The sequence below is a fragment of the Saccostrea cucullata genome, unplaced genomic scaffold, assembly GCF_032062105.1.
Source record: "Saccostrea cucullata isolate Sc308-1 unplaced genomic scaffold, CSIRO_AGI_Scuc_v1 ctg1567, whole genome shotgun sequence".
NCBI classification, from domain to species: domain Eukaryota; kingdom Metazoa; phylum Mollusca; class Bivalvia; order Ostreida; family Ostreidae; genus Saccostrea; species Saccostrea cuccullata.
This window is the reverse complement of record NW_026926165.1, coordinates 118,997-139,756: the sequence shown is the minus strand read 5'-3', so window position 1 is coordinate 139,756 and position 20,760 is coordinate 118,997. Positions and strand designations below refer to the sequence as shown.

The 20,760-nt window shown below is 33.6% G+C and overlaps 1 protein-coding gene across 1 annotated transcript; it reads left to right on the top strand.

Annotated features, from left to right (window-relative positions):
• Positions 1-2,048: 2,048 nt before the first annotated feature.
• LOC134270970 (abnormal spindle-like microcephaly-associated protein homolog) lies at positions 2,049-20,322 on the top strand. Its single transcript, XM_062753236.1, has 12 exons — positions 2,049-2,134; positions 4,217-4,285; positions 4,953-4,997; positions 5,291-5,383; positions 5,501-5,548; positions 14,242-14,328; positions 14,612-14,641; positions 16,509-17,753; positions 18,826-18,957; positions 19,257-19,394; positions 20,004-20,129; positions 20,269-20,322. Exons 1-12 carry the CDS (start codon positions 2,108-2,110, stop codon positions 20,320-20,322), a joined length of 2,094 nt encoding a protein of 697 aa, XP_062609220.1. The 5' UTR covers positions 2,049-2,107.
• The last annotated feature ends 438 nt before the right edge of the window (positions 20,323-20,760 follow it).

Below are 20,760 nucleotides of genomic sequence, written 5' to 3'. Positions count from 1 at the left end.
AAGTTATATTGAAATCAGACCAAAACTGTAGGAGGAGTAAAATTTTGAAAGATTTTCACAGAAATTTCTATTTTAAGTAACAACGGCAACACCGTTCATTGAAATCAAAAACCGATACACAGAATTATGTATCTTAGTGTAGTCTACCTGTGTGCCAAGTTATATTGAATTCAGATCAAAACTGTAGGAGGAGTAGCATTTTGAATGTATTTCAAAAAATTTCTACTTTTAATAACAACGGCAACACCGTTCATCGAAATCAAAAAACCGATACAGAGAATTATGTACCTGAGTGTAATCTACTTGTGTGCCAAGTTATGTTGAAATCAGACCAAAACTGTAGGAGGAGTAGCATTTAGAAAAATTGTTTATAGACAGACGGACGGACGCCGGACGCATCACTATCGCATAAGCTCTTCTCTGACCAGTAGAGCTAAAAATCCAGAAACGTGCATGCCACTATCTCGTATTAACAGAATATAATTACCGTCAAAATTAAGAGAAAAGATTTCGTAAATTACGACAAATATTTCAAGTAAATAAAAAGAAAATAAATACGTGTATAACGAATTTTTTTTTTGAACTTAACGTTTTTTTCGCAATTATGTGGAAATGTGTCTATTGAAGACAATGCATCTTGAGGCTACGGAAGCGTATTAGGGCCGCAGCAGTATCTTTTTTTAATTTGTTTATTAGACATTTGTTATAACAAATTAGTAATTTGTTTAAACAAATTAGTAATTTGTTATAACAAATTAATAATCTGTTAAATCAAATTAATTATCTGTTATATCAAATTAATAATCTGTTATATCAAATTAGTAATTTGTTATCAAATTAATTATCTGTTATATCAAATTAATAATCTGTTAGATCAAATTAGTAATTTGTTAGATCAAATTAGTAATTTGTTTTAACAAATTATAATTTGTTTTAACGAATTATTAATTTGTTTTAACAAATTATTAATTTGTTTTAACGAATTATTAATTTGTTATAACAAATTAATTACTTGTTTAAACAAATTAATAATTTGTTTTAACAAATTATTAATTTGCTATAACAAATTACTAATTTGTTTCAACAAATTACTAATTTGTTAAAACAAATTAAAAAAGATACTGCTGCGGCCCTAATACGCTTCGTATGAGGCTCACAATGTCAAGGTTTTGTGATTTCGGAACTCTGTTCAAACGTGTTTTTTCTTATCTTTATTTATATGTCTGTCTAAATATACAAGTTAATTATGATTTTTAAAAAAATGGAATTCGCTAAAATTTATAATTATCTTTCTTAAAATGCACCGGTACTATATAATAATGTACGTGTACATAAGAAAAGTGTTCTTTTTATGTCATTGAAAAAGTATTTTAAGAAAATTTAATTTTCAGCAATTTTGATATCTTTCCTTGCCAAGGATTTCTGATACACTACTCTCCTCATAAGCTGAAAACAGCTCACGTATCCCCCCCTTTGACTGAATGTTCAATGAATCTTTCATCTGTCCAATACAGGTTACCTACCGATCGCATCATCTCGGGTCTTTCTCTTTTTCACTTTTTTTGCAAAGATAGACATCATATAGGTAACAAACATTGGGTCGTAGGTTTAGCTCACCCCCACTTTCAACAGGTACATTGCAGTGGGTAAGTGGTAGTGATTGACAGAAAAAATTGGTACGACCCCCCCCCCCCCGTATTGGATTTTCGTGTTAGGACAATAGAAAAATATCCTTTTTTGTGCTTGTCAAGTTTTTTCAGGTTCGAATTTTTTTCTATTTTACTTATAGCCTCCCCCCTCCTTTCAATATTTGCTTCTAACGCCAATGTAAGAAATCCTCTCTTTTAATTTTTTCAGGATTTCTTTAATGTTATTAATTAAATAATTTTCATATAGATCCATTTTCTTGCATAAGTACAGTGTGTTACATTTGAAAACCATGAAGTGCATTACAAATGTCCATTATTATACACTTTTGTTACACTCCGTAAAATTGTTACGTCACAATGACATGACAATACTCCACGTCATAAAACATCACAACCTTAGCGACTTTGTTTAGAACTCAAAAGGTTTCGTTTGTGAGAAGTTTGTGTAAGTCAACATTATGTTGGAAAGTTACAGAAAGACCGTGGTAAGTAATATTACATGTATCTACGTTTACCGTGTACTCTGCATTTGATATATTGACAAGTATGACATTCTTAATGTCAAGATGTAGTAAATGACTTTTTAGACTAACTTTTTGGTGCTAGATTTATTATGACGTCATAATCAATTTCAACTTTCCTTTTCCCGTACTTTTCGGCTTGAGCAGAATTACGTAAAAAAATAGGGTATTCTCATGACATTCAATTTGAAATCATATGAAAAGTAATCCCGATACCTATACATGTATTAAAGATATTATTTTTAAGAAGATGCAATGAGCATAAAAATTACCGTTTTCTGAGAGACTGCAGGCAATCTGGATACATAAATTTCCTTTGTCGAATATGAAAAAAACTCCCCTATTCATGACTGCATGGTTTTCTTAATTTTTCATTGAAAATGACAGTTTAAAATATGGTTTTTCATCTTATTTACCTACAAATTATGCCCCACCAAATTTGACCAAGCTAGTTGTAAAGCATTATTAAAGGAATTTATTTCTCAAATTTGATAAATCTGTAGGCATCTTTCATTTACTAGATCTTAGTTAAACTGGAACTACATATTGGGATCAAGGATACCCAAAATGGACTGGTAAAGGAACAAGAGGTCCATGGGCCATAATGCTTACCTGAGATACTTTGGTCCTGCTGTTCTTCACCAGATTTCATTCTTGTCATACTTATTCAAACCCCACTCAACCCCCAGAGGTCCAATCTCCTGTGCAGAATTGTCTTTCGTTCCTTTCTCAGTGATTGTATGAGCCGATGGTAGAGAGTGCCAGGGGGTCATGATATGTTCAATTCAAAATCTACACAAACACAGGATTCCCTAGCTACCCTACACATGGAGGTCATTTTTTGAACAAGCTAGAATCACTACCCAGGGATGCTTCTTTATAAGATTCGGCTATTCTGGCCAAGTGGTTCTTGTGAAGATTTAAATAGATTTTGCCTTTATGTTTCCTGAAGGCCATGACTTGGACAAGTTAGAATCATATAAGTTTCAGCTTTCCTAGTCCAGTGTTTTTGGCGAACAAGATTTTTTAAAGATCCCGCCCTATTTTGAACTCACCTGAGCTGGAAGTTTTTGGAACAAATGTTGTCTGTTTTAAAACTATCTGTATCACAACTATTACATATTCATTTTCTCCTCAAAAACCACTGAACCAATTTTAAACAAAGTCGGTATTCTAGGCTGAAGGGGAGTTTAAACTGTCAAATTGAAGGGCCAATCCCCTTATAATGGGAGATACTAATAATCAAGAAATAAAAAAAAAAAATAGGGCAGGGTCATTAAAAAATCTTTTTCTCAAGAACCCATGGGCTCAAAAATCATAAGGTATATTGCTGCATAAGTAAGGGAAGTTGACGATAGAAAAGTCAAAGTCATCATGTTTATCATAGAGCTTGGTTTTTAGATAAGAAACAGATGTGTCTTTTATCTCAAGCTCACCGGGATATATCATATCGACATAAGAATGGAAATTACCATTGTTAATTGACAATACGTCGTTGATATATTTATATATTGAGCTGAAGGCCACAGCAAGTGTTTTTTTTCTTTTCATACATAATTTGCACAAATTCTGCTTCATGTGAATACAAAAATATAGGTCTGCTAATAACAGAGCGCAGTTGGTACCCATGGGAATTCCAATAGATTGTTGGAAGACCTGTTGCTGGTCTCCAAAAACGACATGATAGATATTGTAAATCAGAAATTCAAGCATTCTTTTTGCTGTCAACTTCAGAGTACTTGTGTGTACGATCAGAATGTTTTTAACAAAAAAAATGCAAATGACCAATGACAAGTTAGGTAAATTTTTGAGTTCCATTTTTATATGTATAGTGTCAAAAAGATAACAGGAAAACAAAAATATTCAAAAAAAATTCTTTTAAGATTAAGGAACCTCAGTCCAAAATGATTCATGCAATGATCATTGATGTAATATCATGCTTGGGGGGGGGGGGGGGGGCTAGGGGTGAAGGGGGTGTCATGTATAGTTGTAAGTTTTGTCTACAGCAATACTTTGTATTTTAGTATCAATTTGATCTTTTTTCAGTTGGTAGACGAAAAATTTATCAAGGTGTACGAAGATGTACTTGCAGAGCTCCTGAAAGTATCAGACATGGTAATAATTATATAATTCACTGTGATTCAAAATTCATACTCTCGCTTGAAAGTTTTGGTGCGTATAGTAACGGAGGTTGAGGGTACCCATCTTTTATCTGCAACTCCTCCATTAGCACTGAATAAAATTTATCGAGACTCTCGCAAAATTTTTAAAACATAAATGCCATTGCAAACCTCTTACTGTATACAAAGTTATTTTTGCCCCATGTTATTTTCGCCCTTTAGTTTTGATAACAAATTTAGCCCCGTTTTAAAGCAGACCAGAAACAGTTTTGTTGAAGACTTAAAGCGGTTAATTTGAATTCGCTGTTTTAAATTCGATTTTTGCAGCTGACTTCTTGGGTATACGGTAGTTCCATTGTGCACCTCCTGTCTTGTGATTTTTATCAAATGGACAGACGATTTGGGTTTCCCATGGCAAAATATGACTTTGAAAGCATATTTTTCAGCAACTTTAATAATGAATATGTAGCCCCCCCCATCCCCAGTGCTCTAAAATATTATGAACATGACAGTATTTTATAAATAGATACCGAAGAATAGTATTTATTCATATTTGAACTTCTAACACATGGAAGAAAAATAACTTTTTTGAAATAATACTGAGTTACATGAAATTGAGCAACTGTATTTTAATTCAAAACATTATCTTTTTCATAATCTAGCTTAAACAAGGGGAGAATGAAGTTAGGCTTTTGGAATCATCCCAGGTTTGTAAATTATTAACAGTAAAACTCACTTTTAGCAAACCTACTTACCGGGTATAATGAATTAACGCTTTCATCAAAGTAATTTCCCCTTAATTTAAATTAAATTGTGAATTAAACAGATTTGACAAATTCTGTTTATAACAAGAAAAAAAATTACCATCCCTAGCACTTTGTTATTATAAGTATTATTTACTGTACATACTTTTTATGAAATCGGCCCAAAATTTAATCGATGTAATCAACAAAGTCTTTTTAAAGAAATCTTGTCTTTCATCTCTTTTTCTAACTTTTAGAACCTTTTCTGGGAAGTTTATGACAAAGAGATGAACACTTTCCCTGAAGACATCAGGGAAAGCCTTCAACAGAAATTGTTTGTAATACTAAAGGTATGTATTATTAACAACAAACACGGAGAACTTAATCAGATAGTCTTGAATTATTGCAAATTCATAACAATGTTATTTTATTGCTATTTAAACGTCATTGTTTTTATTTCACAAAAGTATGGACGAAAACCATTTTCCATCGATCTTCTTCAAGACAGGGCTGTGGTATGTAAAATTATATTCTAATGCAATTGTTTTGTACAACACGTTTTTATTGGCTAATGCAATGATGTTTGAAGCAGTAAAACGAGCATTAACGAAAATGAAAGCTTTTTATTGTGACGTCATAATAGAGCGACGCAAAAACACAGCGCTCCGCGACATATTTCATATAACAAAGCTCAACAAAACAAGATGTAAATAACAAACAAAATGCATAGATTGCAATAGAATGGGAATAACTATCTTCTAATGTGGTATTTGAGACTGTTAAAATCAAGATCTAGTAAACGACTTTAGACTACCTTTTTGCTGCTAGATCCATTATGACGTCATAATCATTTTTCAGCTTTCTTTTCCTATACTTTACGGCTCTTATGCAATAGAAAATGAAGTATTTTCATGGAATTCATTCAATTCCATATGAAATCACATGAAAAGTAGTCCGGATACCTATATTAAATTTGTCATTATTTAAAGAAGAGGCCAAGGACATACAAATTACCGATTTCAGAAAGACTGTAGGCAATATCTGGCTACATTTATTTTGTCTGATATGGAAAAACTCCCATATTCATGATTGGTTTCTAAATTTTTCATTGAAAATGACATTTTAGAATTTGATTTTTCATCTTGTTTACCTACATATTATGCCTCGAAACACCTTCTTTGACCGCGCTAAGGTTATGGAGACCCTTACCAAAATACTCACCTTCTGGCAACATCTTCTGGCATTATTGCCGCAATATTGCAGCAACATTCTGGCAATTCTTTGCAGCAATATTGCGGTAATATCGTTTTTCATATGTAAATTAGATATATTGCCAGAAAAGTGTTGCGGCAATATTGTAGCAACATTCTGGCAGTATATTGCAGCAATATTGCGGCAATATCGCTTTTCGTATGTAAATTAGAAGGGTGTTGCGGCAATATTGCTGCAAATCAATTGCAGTACATGTATTATTACAGGTTTTGCTGCAGCAATATTGGGGCAACACTGCAGTACTACTTATATAAATTGGTATTCAATAGAAAAAATTATCTATCAGTCTAACAATTAACAAATTGTGCTGAGGAACATATATAAAAATCAATAGCATAATAAGCTACAGAGTCAGTAAGAAATAGCTACTTAAGCTTATGCTATTCTTTGAAAAGATTTTGTTGAAAAAAGATGTGTTTTTGAAACAAGTGACAACAAAGTTTGAAAAACCATTTTTAGCATACTAGTATAGGTCACAGTCAAAGTCACAAGATCATTGATCTTGGTGTCATTTGAAAGAACTTAATTAGTGGAATATGCATCCTAAATATGAAGTCTCTATCTCTTATGGTTCAAAATTTATGGTGGAGATTTAAAAAGGCTATTTTTAACATATAGATCACAGTAGAGGTCACAAGGTCATTGACCTTGGTGTCATTTGAAAGAGCATAATTAGTGGAGAATGCATACCAAATACAAGGTTGCGATCTTTCATGGTTCAAAGGTAATGTCGAAGGATCAAAAAATCTATTTTAAGCATATTGGTCACAGCCAAGGTTCTTGTTTTATCATTTTAAAGACCTAAATTAGTTGAATGTTTGTTTGCGTGTGCCGATTTAACTTTGCACATTTTAGGAATGTTCCAGGGTCTGCCACTCATCAGAGGTCCAACCCAAATTAAGTTATCATATTTTAGTTGTATATCTCTGGCATGGTGGTGTTTCATGCAATAATATTTGTAGTGGACATGTATTCTGTTACTGTTCCAAATTAAGCTTTGTGAATAAAAAGCTTTATGTTTTGGATATGTCAAAATAAGCAATATCAAGGAGAATTAATATTCTCTGGAAAATTGTTTGCTCGTCTTGTTTTGTGGTACAGAGAATGGCTCTTAAATAGAGCTGCAGTTGAGATTCGTTTTTTGGGCGGGGCGACCGTCTCATAGTCGCGCTGGAAGAGTTAATGCACGTGGCACGAGACAGCGCATTGGTTGTTTGTTTGGAGTGTTGGGTAATTGACAGCCACCTGTTCCCTGATATCGCTTTGCATGCTTTTCGCTATCACGGATTGTCTGATTTGTTAATTGATATGCTATCTGTTCGAGTGAGCTCATTTAAGTTTCTATTTCGCTTGTATCCAATGATAGAGGCATAGGAAAAACTCAGAACACTGTTTATCCTTTTGAATTAATTTCCAATGTTTGCAATATTTTCCCCAGTTTTCTGATCAATGTAACAAGCACAGAGGGCAAACTCTATTTTTTAGCAATTCCTGTCTATTAATTGTTTGCGTTTCTGAAACAATACTTCCATCTCTTTTTACCCCCTTGATATAAGTCTTTTTGAACTGTTTAATTGTTTGGTTTTGTGTGGGTATGTTCCTCTTAGAGGATAATTTCCCCCTTAATAAATCCTCTGAAGACATTGGGATGTGCACTGCTGCGATGCAGATACATTGTTTCTGTAGGTTTGATGAAAGTTTCAAAGTCTAAAATCTCTGTCCTTTGTAGACTTTTGTGTCCAGAAACACAGTCTCGTTTAAGTGAATATTGTATGTAAATTTCAATTTGTGCTCCTGATTTGCAAGTTCAAAAAACTGCAAACTTTCTGTGATTGCCATAAACCCGTCATCTCTGTAAAAGTGGGCAGAATTTTGTTTTTATGATTGTATTTTTTGATAATATTTTCAAATTTATAACAATGTTATTTTATACAGGTGTTAAATTCAAATTCATTGTTCTCTAACAGAATTTGTAACAATTTGATATTTCACAAAATCAGTTTGTTTCAATTTTGTGAGTGCTTTTGCTGCAGAAAAGTTCCATTTTCATGGAAGTTACATCATAGGTAACTAGCTTCTTTCAAATGCACAACTTTGCTGATAAAGTGTTTGGTATCTCTGACATATGTGTGTTGTTTTTGTACTAATTATATTGCTAATGTAAGGCGCATTGAGAGATTTTGTACTCATTCCACGCTGCAGGGCCTCGGCCCCTTTGAAGTTTTCAATGTCAGAAATTTTTATGTATTTTAGGTAGTAAGTATAACCTGCCAGGGCGGAATGTAAGGGACTGCGACAGAAATCTGTGAATACTGTAAAATTGATTTGCATTTCACATACAATCTTGTTGATCAGATCGTGTATTTCATGTGTTCTGTCTTTGTGAATTGCGGCGTAATGAATGCCGTCATTTAATTGTCTTAGTCCCTCCGCTGCATAATTTGTGCGGTTCTGAACTACAACAGTAGTAGATTTGTCTGCCTTTTTTATTACAATGTTTGTCTCGTTTCGGAGACTGGTCACGCATTCCGCTCTTTTTTTGTTAAATTATCTCTAAATTTGTGAAAGTGGATTTTACATAGCTCCATTTTGGTTGCATAGAATAATTTTCTAAAGCTGTGCACGTTGTGTTGCCGGGATTATAATTCGTATTGATATATAAGGGATGCAATTGTTTATCATCCTCATTTGTATGAAAGAGTATCTTGCATCTCATTTTCCTGGCTAGTTCATTGAAGCTACAGATCAAATTCTGTCATATTTTGCGTCCCTGGTGTGGGAATAAATCCATTTTCAGCTTCAGACAGAGTATAATCTGAGAGATCATTGTTATTAGTGTTCTCTGACAGGCGTTTAATACGCCTGATATTGCGAGCTTTTCTGTTGTTCGCTCGTCTTATTTTATATTTTTTCTGTTTTTGCGTTTTGGAGAGCCTCCTGCTAGGCATGTTAGCGTAGTGCCGATTTCTGCATTGATTGCTAATTGAACAAGGTATGATCAATTCCCTGGGGGTGAAATTCAATCGCGCAGACTGACATGCGGCTTTATCTAGGGGCACCGGCAGGCATGCGTATACTTTTTAGTTGCAGTATAGATCTGTAAATATCTGCCTGATGCAATAGGTAAAAAGCATGATTATGTTGTTTGTTTTCAAGCTTGTTACGGGACAGAGTATAGGTTCTGTCCAGCAGGATGGGGATATGGTGTATGTTCAAACCCTGAGGTTAAGAGTGACACTGAGAATTCTTGTAGATGTTGCAGTCAGGTTAATTTCTAGTTGGCGCACATTGTGCAATTGTAATTGTAAATTCCCTTGTTTTGGTGATTATATCAATAAACGCCTTTTTATGCACTATATGCCAAACCATACCTATAGTTGAAGATGGAGATAGACTGTGACTGTTAACTATTTTTTGTACATATATTTTAATATGTTAAGGTTTTCATTACAAAATATGTTTGTTTTAAGTTTATAAGCTCAATGTACAATAAACGTTTCTTCTTTAAATGGTTCATAAGTTTGATATGGCGGTAGATCTTATATGTATAAGCAGTCCAACAATATCAATTTCCCGTGTATATACACGTAAGATATGGCGTTCAACCATCACAATTGATTATATGACAGGTAACTAATCATGTCACTTATGAGTTGGATCTTGTAGCATATTGGTCAATTTCCTTAGTTCTTGGATAATAGACGGTTGGGCGGTCCTGGATATTCTCTGAGCATTGTCACGTCCTCTAGAAATGGTCTAGGCTGGCTGGTCCTTGGGCGTTATGTCTAGCGGGTGCACGCATTTTGTATTGATTTATCTTCTCAGTCCACTTTTGTTTGAGAACTTCCAGGTCAGAAAAGAATTTGGCCCGGTGAGTGCCCGCTTCACGATCATTTATCGTTAATTTGTTTTTGGTCTCGGTTACTTTTTCCTTGATTTCCTCGTTTTTTTCGCGGATGATATGTGCACATTTTTCTTGTAGTGTGGTTATGAGTTTGAGCCCCTTCTGATGGAGGTCTTTGATGATGCCCTTAAATATTTCCTGGCTAACTTCATCACAGCTTGCTGTAAAGTTTATCTGAAAGCTGAGGAAGGCGGGTAGATTTGGATTTTCCGCACCGGTGTCCACCTGGTCGATGCAATGTTTGATGGTGGCGATTCTGTGTCTTTTAAACATAAGAGTGTCAACTTCCTTGATGGTGCTCTCCACCATTTTTTGGTATTCTTCACTTTTACTCGCTGATGCGACGAGTGTTGTTTCGTTTAGGTCCAGATCAGGATCACTATCGTACATGTATATGGTGTGTCCTTTTGTTTTTGGCCCGGTGTAGGGTAGCTGTGCGTCAAAAAATTGTCATCTCCATGTCATTGTTATCCATGTTTGCCATATTCCAATGTAGCAATGGAGGGATAAAACTGCTTTTGGTGGATTTACGGAGACCTGTGGACTTTTGTTGTGTATTCAGAATTCTTAATGACACTTGGATCTTATAAAAAGTGTTTTTGTAGTTTTGTGGGGGGTACGTCCTAATTAAGCGTAATTCCCCGCTATTGAAATGTGACCGAGCTGCATATAGGTGTTGAGTTTGATTTATTAGCATCCATGTGAAATTGTGAATTTCAATTTCCGCTGAGATCAAGGGAAGTGGGGGATTGGTGTGAGTTACAAAGTTGACAGCCTGAGAATTGGCTGTATGAGGTTTTTGTATCCCTTGCAGGTGTTTGTGGATGGTGGACTTTGGTTTAATTTATAGATGACAGGCGCAGTGTTTGATTGCAAGACAATACTCTATCGTATATATTGATTGTGTATTGTATATTTCGCTGTCCTCTGTGTTAAACTTAGTTTGGTTCTGGCAGATCTATAGTGGGATCTGGCGCAAGTATTTTACTTTATTAGAGGAGTTCATGTAATAAATGATATTTTGCTATTTTGATTTAGAAAGTTCAGTTTGTTAAAGAAGTTTTAAAATATAGTGTGTGCCCGGAACACCAATAATGGTGACACGTGCCTCAACCGACATAGCACACGGATCTGGATTTTTACACGGGAGGGTGGCAAGGGGTACGAGGTACCAAGATCACAGTGTAAAATAAAGTTGCCACCCGGCACCACGTGTGCCGACAAGGGACCTCACCGAATCGGTGTTTCGGGCACATTTTAGGAATGTTCAGGGTCTGCCACTCATCAGAGGTCCAACCCAAATTAAGTTATCATATTTTAGTTGTATATCTCTGGCATGGTGGTGTTTCATGCAATAATATTTGTAGTGGACATGTATTCTGTTACTGTTCCACTAATTAAGCTTTGTGAATAAAAAGCTTTATGTTTTGGATATGTCAATGAATAAGACAATATCAAGGAGAATTAATATTCTCTGTGGTGCGATAAAAATCTATAAATCCGGGCACATAATAAAATGTGTATATAAAAATATTAATATGCCACTGCATGTGAAAATGTCCAGCAACTCTGCATCAATTTTCAAATAACCTTAATTAGCTGCCCATCACATATTCCCCAATGCCAATTAATCAGTATTATGTAAAATATATAGCTTGTTTGTAATTTCCAACATATACAGAATCATTATTTTCTTGCAGGTATTCAGATTTATGCAATAAATTAATTATACGAGGGGTTATCAAAAAGTTCGTGGACTGCCACAATAAAATTAAATCCGCTTTAGGTATAGTAGTGAATTTTAAAACATTTAGTTAGCATCATCTTTTCTATCTATAGAAGAAACCATAAATCATAGATTTTCTTTTTAACAAAATTAATAATGTTTTTGTAAGCAATGGTTTGTCTAGGCGGCGCAACCTCGAAAATGACGTTTTTTCGCCCTCGGTATTACTGAGGAAAACTCCTTTATAATGAAGGTTTGTGAAGGGACGTTTTTAGTCCGTAAAATTTGCAATTTTTACATCATTCGGTAAGTTCTATTAGATTTTATCGTACATTTTGTATGGAGTGTCCAAACAATTAAGGGCTTTAAAATGACGTCAAAAGGGGGGAGGGGGTTCTTTTTCCAACATATTATAAAGTTTTGCGCCTGAAAAAAAAACTGTTATACACCTAGAAAATGTTAAATCTGGCTATAGGAAAATAAAATGCATCCACAGGACTTGTTTTTAATGCCAAAATAGATTCCGAGAGAAAAGGAATGAACAGTTAATTTCAATTTGTGCTCAAGGTATGAAAAGTCAATCATGTCAAAAAATGACGTTGGTTATATTTGTGGTAGATATTGAACTCAAAAAGCAGACTGTGCTGGCACAATCAAGCAAGAAACTCTCCCAATGTATAAATCCATATGCAATATTATATGCATTGAAAGCAGCCTTTCATGTCATACAAACAAGACGGGTTTAAGTCCTTATTCAACTCCAGGAAACTTCATCAAGAAAAGTGTATGGGGTAGAAGAATCGGACTTTGAAAAATATGACGTTTTAGGACGTCATAAAAATAAACGACGACAGCGCCGGGTGATCATATAACGTCAATTTTATTTTATAATAATTTGGCAAATAATGAACGTATGAAGCTTAAAATTCCAAAATCTCTTTATTTTTTATTGTTTTATGTTCCTCATAAATTTTGAAAGCACAGACCACGTAGTATTGATTTTATCGCCTCAGTCCACGAACTTTTTGATAACCCCTCGTATATGTTCGTGCATTTAATTGATAACATGCATTCATCTTTTCCTGCAACAGTGGTATGATATATATAGACATATATATAGACATACAAGTATAGTATACATGCATCACATGCATCACAAACACTAGTTGAAATACATATAATTTTTCTTATTTTATCTCCATAGAATCATTCATCTAAAAAAGAATATGGTTTTGATTTACCAAGTTTGATATATATAACATGAAAACAGAGTTAGACATTCCTATAATTCTTTCAAAAGGACATGCCATGGAAACTGCTGAAATTCTTTTTTTCTGGTTATTCCACATTATTCAGTCTTACTAGTTATCATGTCTAATCCTATTGTACACAATTAACAACTCCAATTAACTTGATACCATTCAATAATGAAGCAAACATGCTTGCCTTTGAATTCCCTCCATTTTATTTAAAAAGAGGAAGTAAATGACTGAGCATGCTCACAACTGCCTATCGGGTAATCCTATATTTTCTGGCGACATTCTGGCAATACTGCCAGAAAGTTTTTTTTCGGCGGTATTGCCAGAATGTTACCAGAAGTTGTTTCCGCTAGCGGTGATATTTCACTAACCCAAAAAGCTTGTTTCTGGTGACAAAAATGTGTTGCTGCAATGTTGCCGCAATATAGCGGCAATATTGCTGCAATAATTTTACTTTGGTAAGGGGAATCATTAAAGGAATTTATTTCTTAAATTTGATATTTCCTTTAGGCATCTTTCATTTACTAGATCTTGATCTTAAAGCTGATTTAACGGTCGCAAACATCCGTTTTACCGGATCCGCTTATGTGTCACCGGTAAAACTCGGTTTGCAACCGTTAAATCAGCAATAACGGTCGCAAAAACCAAAGTAGAAGATAGTTATTCCCAAATTATTACAATCAGTTGAATATAATTAAAAATTAATAATGCTTTAAAATTTTATTACACTACACACAGAATCAATCAGTTAAGGTTAACCGCTCTTCTGATAAGGGAGATGACTCTTAGATTTTTTTAAAAAACAATTCTAAATCAAATTGTTATAATGTTTTTTTCGTCAAAGTTTGCCTTGCAAATTTTAAACCTGAGAAAATAATTGATAATTTTCAAAGTTATGAATTAGATTTCTTTTAAACACATGAAAAAGAAAGCATTTCTTAATGTGTAAGTAATGGAATGATGACCCTTTGATTTTACTTAAAATATTACTGAGTCACAGTGTGTCTTATTTGGTTTAATGAATTTATATGATATCTTCTTGGGTAGATTCTTTTTGCAAGAGTTAAGTATCACTTCAAGAAAGAGCTCCTAAAACATCCGGATATAAGGCAGTTCCTCATAGAGAAAATGTTGGTGAGTATGAGGATTGAGAACAGAAAACTACATGAAATACTAGTACTTAAAAAAATTACAATAAAGTATCAGACTGAGTGTTTATATTCTTAACAGAAAGCTATTTAAAGTACTGGTACTTAAAATTACCATAAAGTATCTGTTAATCTCCATAACAGAAAGCCTATATAAAGTACCTAAAATTTCTGTAAACCATCTAATCTTTCAGATATAACTTTATTTATGTTATAAATTCATTTTGATGTACATTTAATTGTCACCACATTTTTTTTTATTTTAACAGAGAGATGAAGTCTTCTACAAGAGAAAAGAAGTGAGTTTTACCTTTTTGAGCTGATTTGTGTAAAATTAATAGTATTTTCGAAAATAATACCCATGCAAACTTCAATGTCTTTTTTCATCTTCAAAAATTAATTCTTCAACATAAGTTATGTTTCAAAGTAATTAAAAAAAATAATTGGCATGCATAAAATGAAAATTGTTGCATGAAAAGGTTTCAATTTTAAACTTCTTTTTACTATATTAAGGGGTTATCCTTCCTGATTAAGGAGACGATATCCTTAACTAAATATATTTATAAAAACACAACAGTAGGTAACGGTGACCTATATTTTTCAGCTGACATACTGTGAGGATCTAAGATACATAAATTGAGAAAGCTCCATGATTATATGCAAATTAGTTCCTGAAATTTTTAATTACAGCCCTGAAAATTGAAACATAGGTCAGTGAACTATTTTTCAGTTGACATACTTTAAGGACCCAAGATGCATCAACTGACAAAGTTTGAAGATTATAGGCCTAAAAATGTCCAAAATATGTTTTTAAAACAATTTGAAATTGAATGCCTGCAAAGTTCACAAGGTATGTCACTCTGACCTTCTTTTGAATAAATATATTTTATGGCCCCAACATTAATAATTCTAATGCAATTGCTTTGTAAAACGCGTTTTGATTGGCTAATGCACAGATGTTTGAAGCAGTAAAACGAGCATTAACGAGAGTGAAAGCGACACAAAAAGGCGTCAGCATTAACGGTCCCAAATACCAAAATAGAAGATAGTTATTTCATAATCCTATACCTCTCAGAATTCAATTAATGACCTTAAATGTTTTGAAAAAGTTTAGCCATAAAGTTCAAAATGTAAGTCATGGATTGGTGATCTACTTTTCAGATGACATTCTCCAATGACCAAATGTGCAAAATAATGAAAATATGCCCCTTTATCATTTAAAAAAAAGTTTGATATGAGGTTGTTAGATGCATCTACTGACAAGATTACATAATTCTGGTCCTTATGGTAAACAAAGTATCAAAGTTTTTACAAAACATAATTTTTGGCCAACTGTAAAGTGACCTTGAGACCACACTCATTGCCATGTGGTTTTTGAGAAGATTTTTCTGCAGCCAGTATTTTTAGCTCTACTGGTCAGAGACCAGAAGAGCTTATGCTATAGTAATGCGTCCGTCGTCCGTCCGTCTGTCTGTCCAGCTGTCGGTCTGTCTGTCTGTCTGTAAACAATTTTTTTTAAAATGCTACCCCTCCTACAGTTTTGGTCTGGTTTCAATATACTTGGCATACAAATAGACTACACGTTGATACATAATTCTGTATATCAGTTTTTGATTTTGATGAACGATGTTGCCGTGGTTACTAAAAAATACAAATTTCTGTGAAATACTTTTAAAATGCTACTCCTTCTACAGTTTTGATCTGATTTCAATATACTTTGGCATGCAATTAGACAATACTGAGATACATAATTATCAGTTTTGTGTTTTTGATTTGGTGAATGATGTTGCCATGGTAACTAAAATTGAAAATTCTGTAAAATTTTATTAAAAGCTACTCCTACTTTTATAAAGTTTTATGTCCCAACTGCTACTTTTCTCTTCCTTTATTATAAGTACAAACCAGTAGAGCTACAGTCTCGACAGAACATTACAAAACATGACCAACCAGGGGTTCCTGAGATATGGCCCATTGTGGAAAAAGTTTACGCACAGTGCACAATGGCCATAGCAATTGCTTTTTGAGCCATTGGCTCAGAAGAGCTAAAAATAGTGAGATTAATGTCCAATTGACTTCTTGTTGATTTAAATACTCAGTAACAGTATATCCAGAGGAACTTTTTTCATCAAAATCCTATTTATATTTTATTTATTATTTGTTTTTAAGGCTGCAGCAATAAAAGTACAGTCATATGTCAGAAAGTATCAGGCACAGAAAAAATTCAAAAGTCTGAAGGCATCTGTCATTCAACTTCAGAGACAAATTCGTGGGAAGTTAATGACAGCCAAAGAAAGAGAGAAGTTCCTTGTATTGAAACGTTCAGCCATTCGCATTCAAGCCCAATTTAGAGGCCACATTGCCAGAAAAGAAGCAAAGCACATAAAACATACTGTAGTAAGAATCCAGAGACAAATTCGTGGGAAGTTAATGACAGCCAAAGAAAGAGAGAAGTTCCTTATTTTGAAACGTTCAGCCATTCGCATTCAAGCCCAATTTAGAGGCCACATTGCCAGAAAAGAAGCAAAGCACATAAAACATACTCTAGTAAGAATCCAGAGACAAATTCGTGGGAAGTTGATGACAACCAAAGAAAGAATTAAGTTCCTTGTATTGAGACGTTCAGCCATCCGCATTCAAGCCCAATTTAGAGGCCACATTGCCAGAAAAGAAGCAAAGCACATAAAACAGACTGTAGTAAGAATCCAGAGACAAATTCGTGGGAAGTTAATGACAGCAAAAGAAAGAGAGAAGTTCCTTATTTTAAAACGTTCAGCCATCCGCATTCAAGCCCAATTTAGAGGCCACATTGCCAGAAAAGAAGCAAAGCACATAAAACAGACTGTAGTAAGAATCCAGAGACAAATTCGTGGGAAGTTAATGACGGCCAAAGAAAGAGAGAAGTTCCTAGTATTGAAACGTTCAGTCATCCGAATTCAAGCCCATTTTAGAGGCCATATTGCCAGAAAAGAAGCAAAGCACAAAAAACATACTGTAGTAAGAATCCAGAGACAAATTCATGGGAAGTTAATGACAGCCAAAGAAAGAGAGAAGTTCCTTATTTTGAAACGTTCAGCCATTCGCATTCAAGCCCAATTTAGAGGTCACATTGCCAGAAAAGAAGCAAAGCACATAAAACAGACTGTAGTTAGAATCCAGAGACAAATTCATGGGAAGTTAATGACAGCCAAAGAAAGAGAGAAATTCTTAATTATGAAAGGTGCGGCTCTTACCATTCAGACATATTATAGAGAATACAAGACGAAATGTATGTATGAAGAAATGAATCAGGCTATAATACTATTTGAGTCAGATTCTCTGGACGGAGGGAAGCAGAGGGTACTTCAAAAAGCTACAGCAATCTTACAACGAATATTAGAGAATCACTTTCACATCAAGCGCGTCATGCTTAAGGTTAGACCAAGTAAAAATATTTTTCTTGCCAACAAAAATAATAATATTGGTTTAGAGAAAAAATTTTTTATATAATAATTAGGGATACAAGGTTAACCGGGTACTCGATGCAACGTATTTACTAAAACTGGTACTCGTTATTTATATTTTTAAATACTTCTAAGCTTATATAATGCATTAAAACATCGGTTTTAAAACGTAAAATGTTCATTGCACTTCTACATACAGTAATTAGGTTTCCTACGCCTCTAAATGACCGTTACCGCCTGTTGTTTATACAGTAATTATCGTGACCAAACACCTACGTACCTACCTGGCTTTTCTCACCTTCGAAACGTTTAGTCTTTAATTATTTGTTTTCATCGAACATCGTTTAAGGTCCATTATATTTAAATAAATCAAATAATTTTGTCAATTTCCAAGAAGCCAAATTCTCGGGGAAAGAGACAGACATATTGACGTGCATTGTTGATATGATGCGTTTGATTACATGCCAATTAATGCAAATGGTTGAAGGCAAATGCTTTAAAAATCTTATGTCCATTGTTGCTCCAAACTTACATCAATTTTATGCAATCATCAAAAAGTACAAGATCGTATAAATCTCTGTTAGCTTGATAAAAGTTTATACCGTACATGTAGCCAGACAACTTATCACTTGGACGTGAAACGCACCAAAGAGTTACATTAAATAACCGAACAGATTATTTTTAAACAAAACACTGTGAACCATACATTTTATTTTTTTTATCTGTAAATTGTTTGTTAGATTAAATTACAAAGTATAATTTTTACAACGCATTTGCAGGTAACCTCCCATCGGTTTTATTTCTACAAGAGTTTACAATGTTTTACACTTATCAATTAACTGTTCATATTTATTTACACTTTTTATTCGATGAACCGAGTATTCAAAATTGACCAATTTGACATCCCTAATAATAATACAAGGTATAGACATTTGCATATTTGTATTTTAAAGCATATTTATTTTAATTGGAATAAGTTGTAGTTAGCTGGTTAGCTAATTTGCATTTCATTCCTAGTATAAAGCTCGGAGAATCTTTTGTAGGACCAGGTGATAAAAAAACTGACATACTTGCTACAGTTTACCAAGAAAACAACAGAGATGCATAGATGCTTCAGAAATTATGCACCGCTTTGTGAAGCGAAGAGAAAACTTCACAATGCACTCATAATACAAGTAAGGTTTTTAGCTTACTATCCACCCTCAACGGAGTTGGAGGGGATAAAGTATCGCTATCTAGTTTTTATGTTTGTGTGTTTATTACATAATTAGCATTGGGATCAGTGTTAAATGCTGCCTTGTTTTACATAGATGCTCCGCTTTGTGGTGCCTTTGTTTGATTTATAAATTACATGATCAAATTATCCTTCTAAATATTAAAGAGTAATATTGGGTGATGAAATGTAAGTTTGCTGTTGTCCAGACTGATGGCTAATTGCATACAAAGAACAACTCGGAACATTGATTAATTACAGAACTGGATGAGAGGGAGATTATGCCGCTTAAGATATCTGAAGCAGAAGAAGTCCATGCCTGTGTCAGAAACAGCAGCGTTGAAGTGGAGGGACATCTGCAAAGATGAAGAACAAATTAAAGCAGCATCCACAACTCAGGTAACAGATGTCTAAGTAATCCTGTTCAAGTTAAACCTGGATCTTACATCATGGTTGATCCAGGTACCCATTTTTATCATGTCCACCTGTCCAATTATTAAAACCTTTATTTGACATGTTTAAAACTTGAGTTAGGAATTTTTTCTAACAAAATTAAGGTGTTATATTCACTATACGTAAATGGAGAATGGTAAAAGTAAAGCACATTACTTGAAAAAAGGTCAGAGTTAAAAGTAAAGATTGCTTATTTGTTCTAGTTTTAATTAATATTAATAGTGATTCCAGGTATGGATCCTTGATTTGAATCTGCCACTGGAATAATTGCCAAGATCATATGTTACAGCATGACAATTTCGATTTCCATCCATATATTATTTACATTATTTTTACTTGGTTGAGGATTGTTAGAATATATTTATACATTTTCTTTATGTGACTTGATGGAAAGTCAGGTTTAGGGATTGGGAATACATCCTCCTTTTCAGCTGTCCTGATAATTGACATTAAGTCCAGACTATAACTTTGTAATTTTTCATTACTCTTATTACCAAATAAAGTCTATTTTTATGGGTAACATTTCTTGTTGAGATTGCATTTCTTAAATTTCAGAATGACGAAAGGATGGAGGAAAACAAGGTAAATGTGAATGAAGGAAAGATGGAGGAAAACAAAGTAAATATGAATGAAGGAAGGATGGAGGAAAACACAGTAAATATGAATGATAAGAAAATAGGGGTATGTTGTTTTTTTTAAACATTAAGTTTAAATTTAGAGCAAATTATATAGGACATCAAGAGAAATTTTTAAAGCACATCTGTGTTTTGTGGAAATTGACAGTCAAAATTATAATGAGTTTTATCTCTCTGCATTTCAGAGAATGAAGAAATTAAGAAGATGGATCAAGCTGTGTTTCTGCTGCTCTGGATAAATGTAGGTAATTACTTTACATGTAATAAATAGATGTAGTAAATGTAATTAATCACATCTCCCTTCTCCATTCTTTATCTGTATTTTATTTTAAGGAAGATAGCAATTAAAGTAAGTGATACTAGTGGTTCATTGAGTTGACAATCAAGATAATTGAATCAGTTCATAGGTGTCTCTAAATATTTTATATGCTGAAGTAAGGCAGTCAATCAGCCATCAATAATGATTTTTTATAAGTTACAACATTCTGACACTTCTTTGGATGGAGGGGATAAATTTTTAAAAAGTAATGTTCCATTTCTTTCTCATCTTTAAACAGATATATTAAAAATATTTTTTAAAATGTTTTAGTAGACAGTGTTTTATTATTATTATTTTTTGCAGATGAGAAGATGACTTCAACCAAGATCTGAAAGAATCTTTTTTAACTTAATTTTGT

Excerpts from the sequence above, each read along its gene's own strand:
- LOC134270970 (XM_062753236.1), top strand. The coding sequence starts at position 2,108 with ATGTTGGAAAGTTACAGAAAGACCGTG. Across the intron at positions 14,642-16,508 it reads TCTTCTACAAGAGAAAAGAA|GCTGCAGCAATAAAAGTACA; the intron begins GTGAGTTTTACC and ends TTTGTTTTTAAG. Across the intron at positions 19,395-20,003 it reads AAGCAGCATCCACAACTCAG|AATGACGAAAGGATGGAGGA; the intron begins GTAACAGATGTC and ends CTTAAATTTCAG.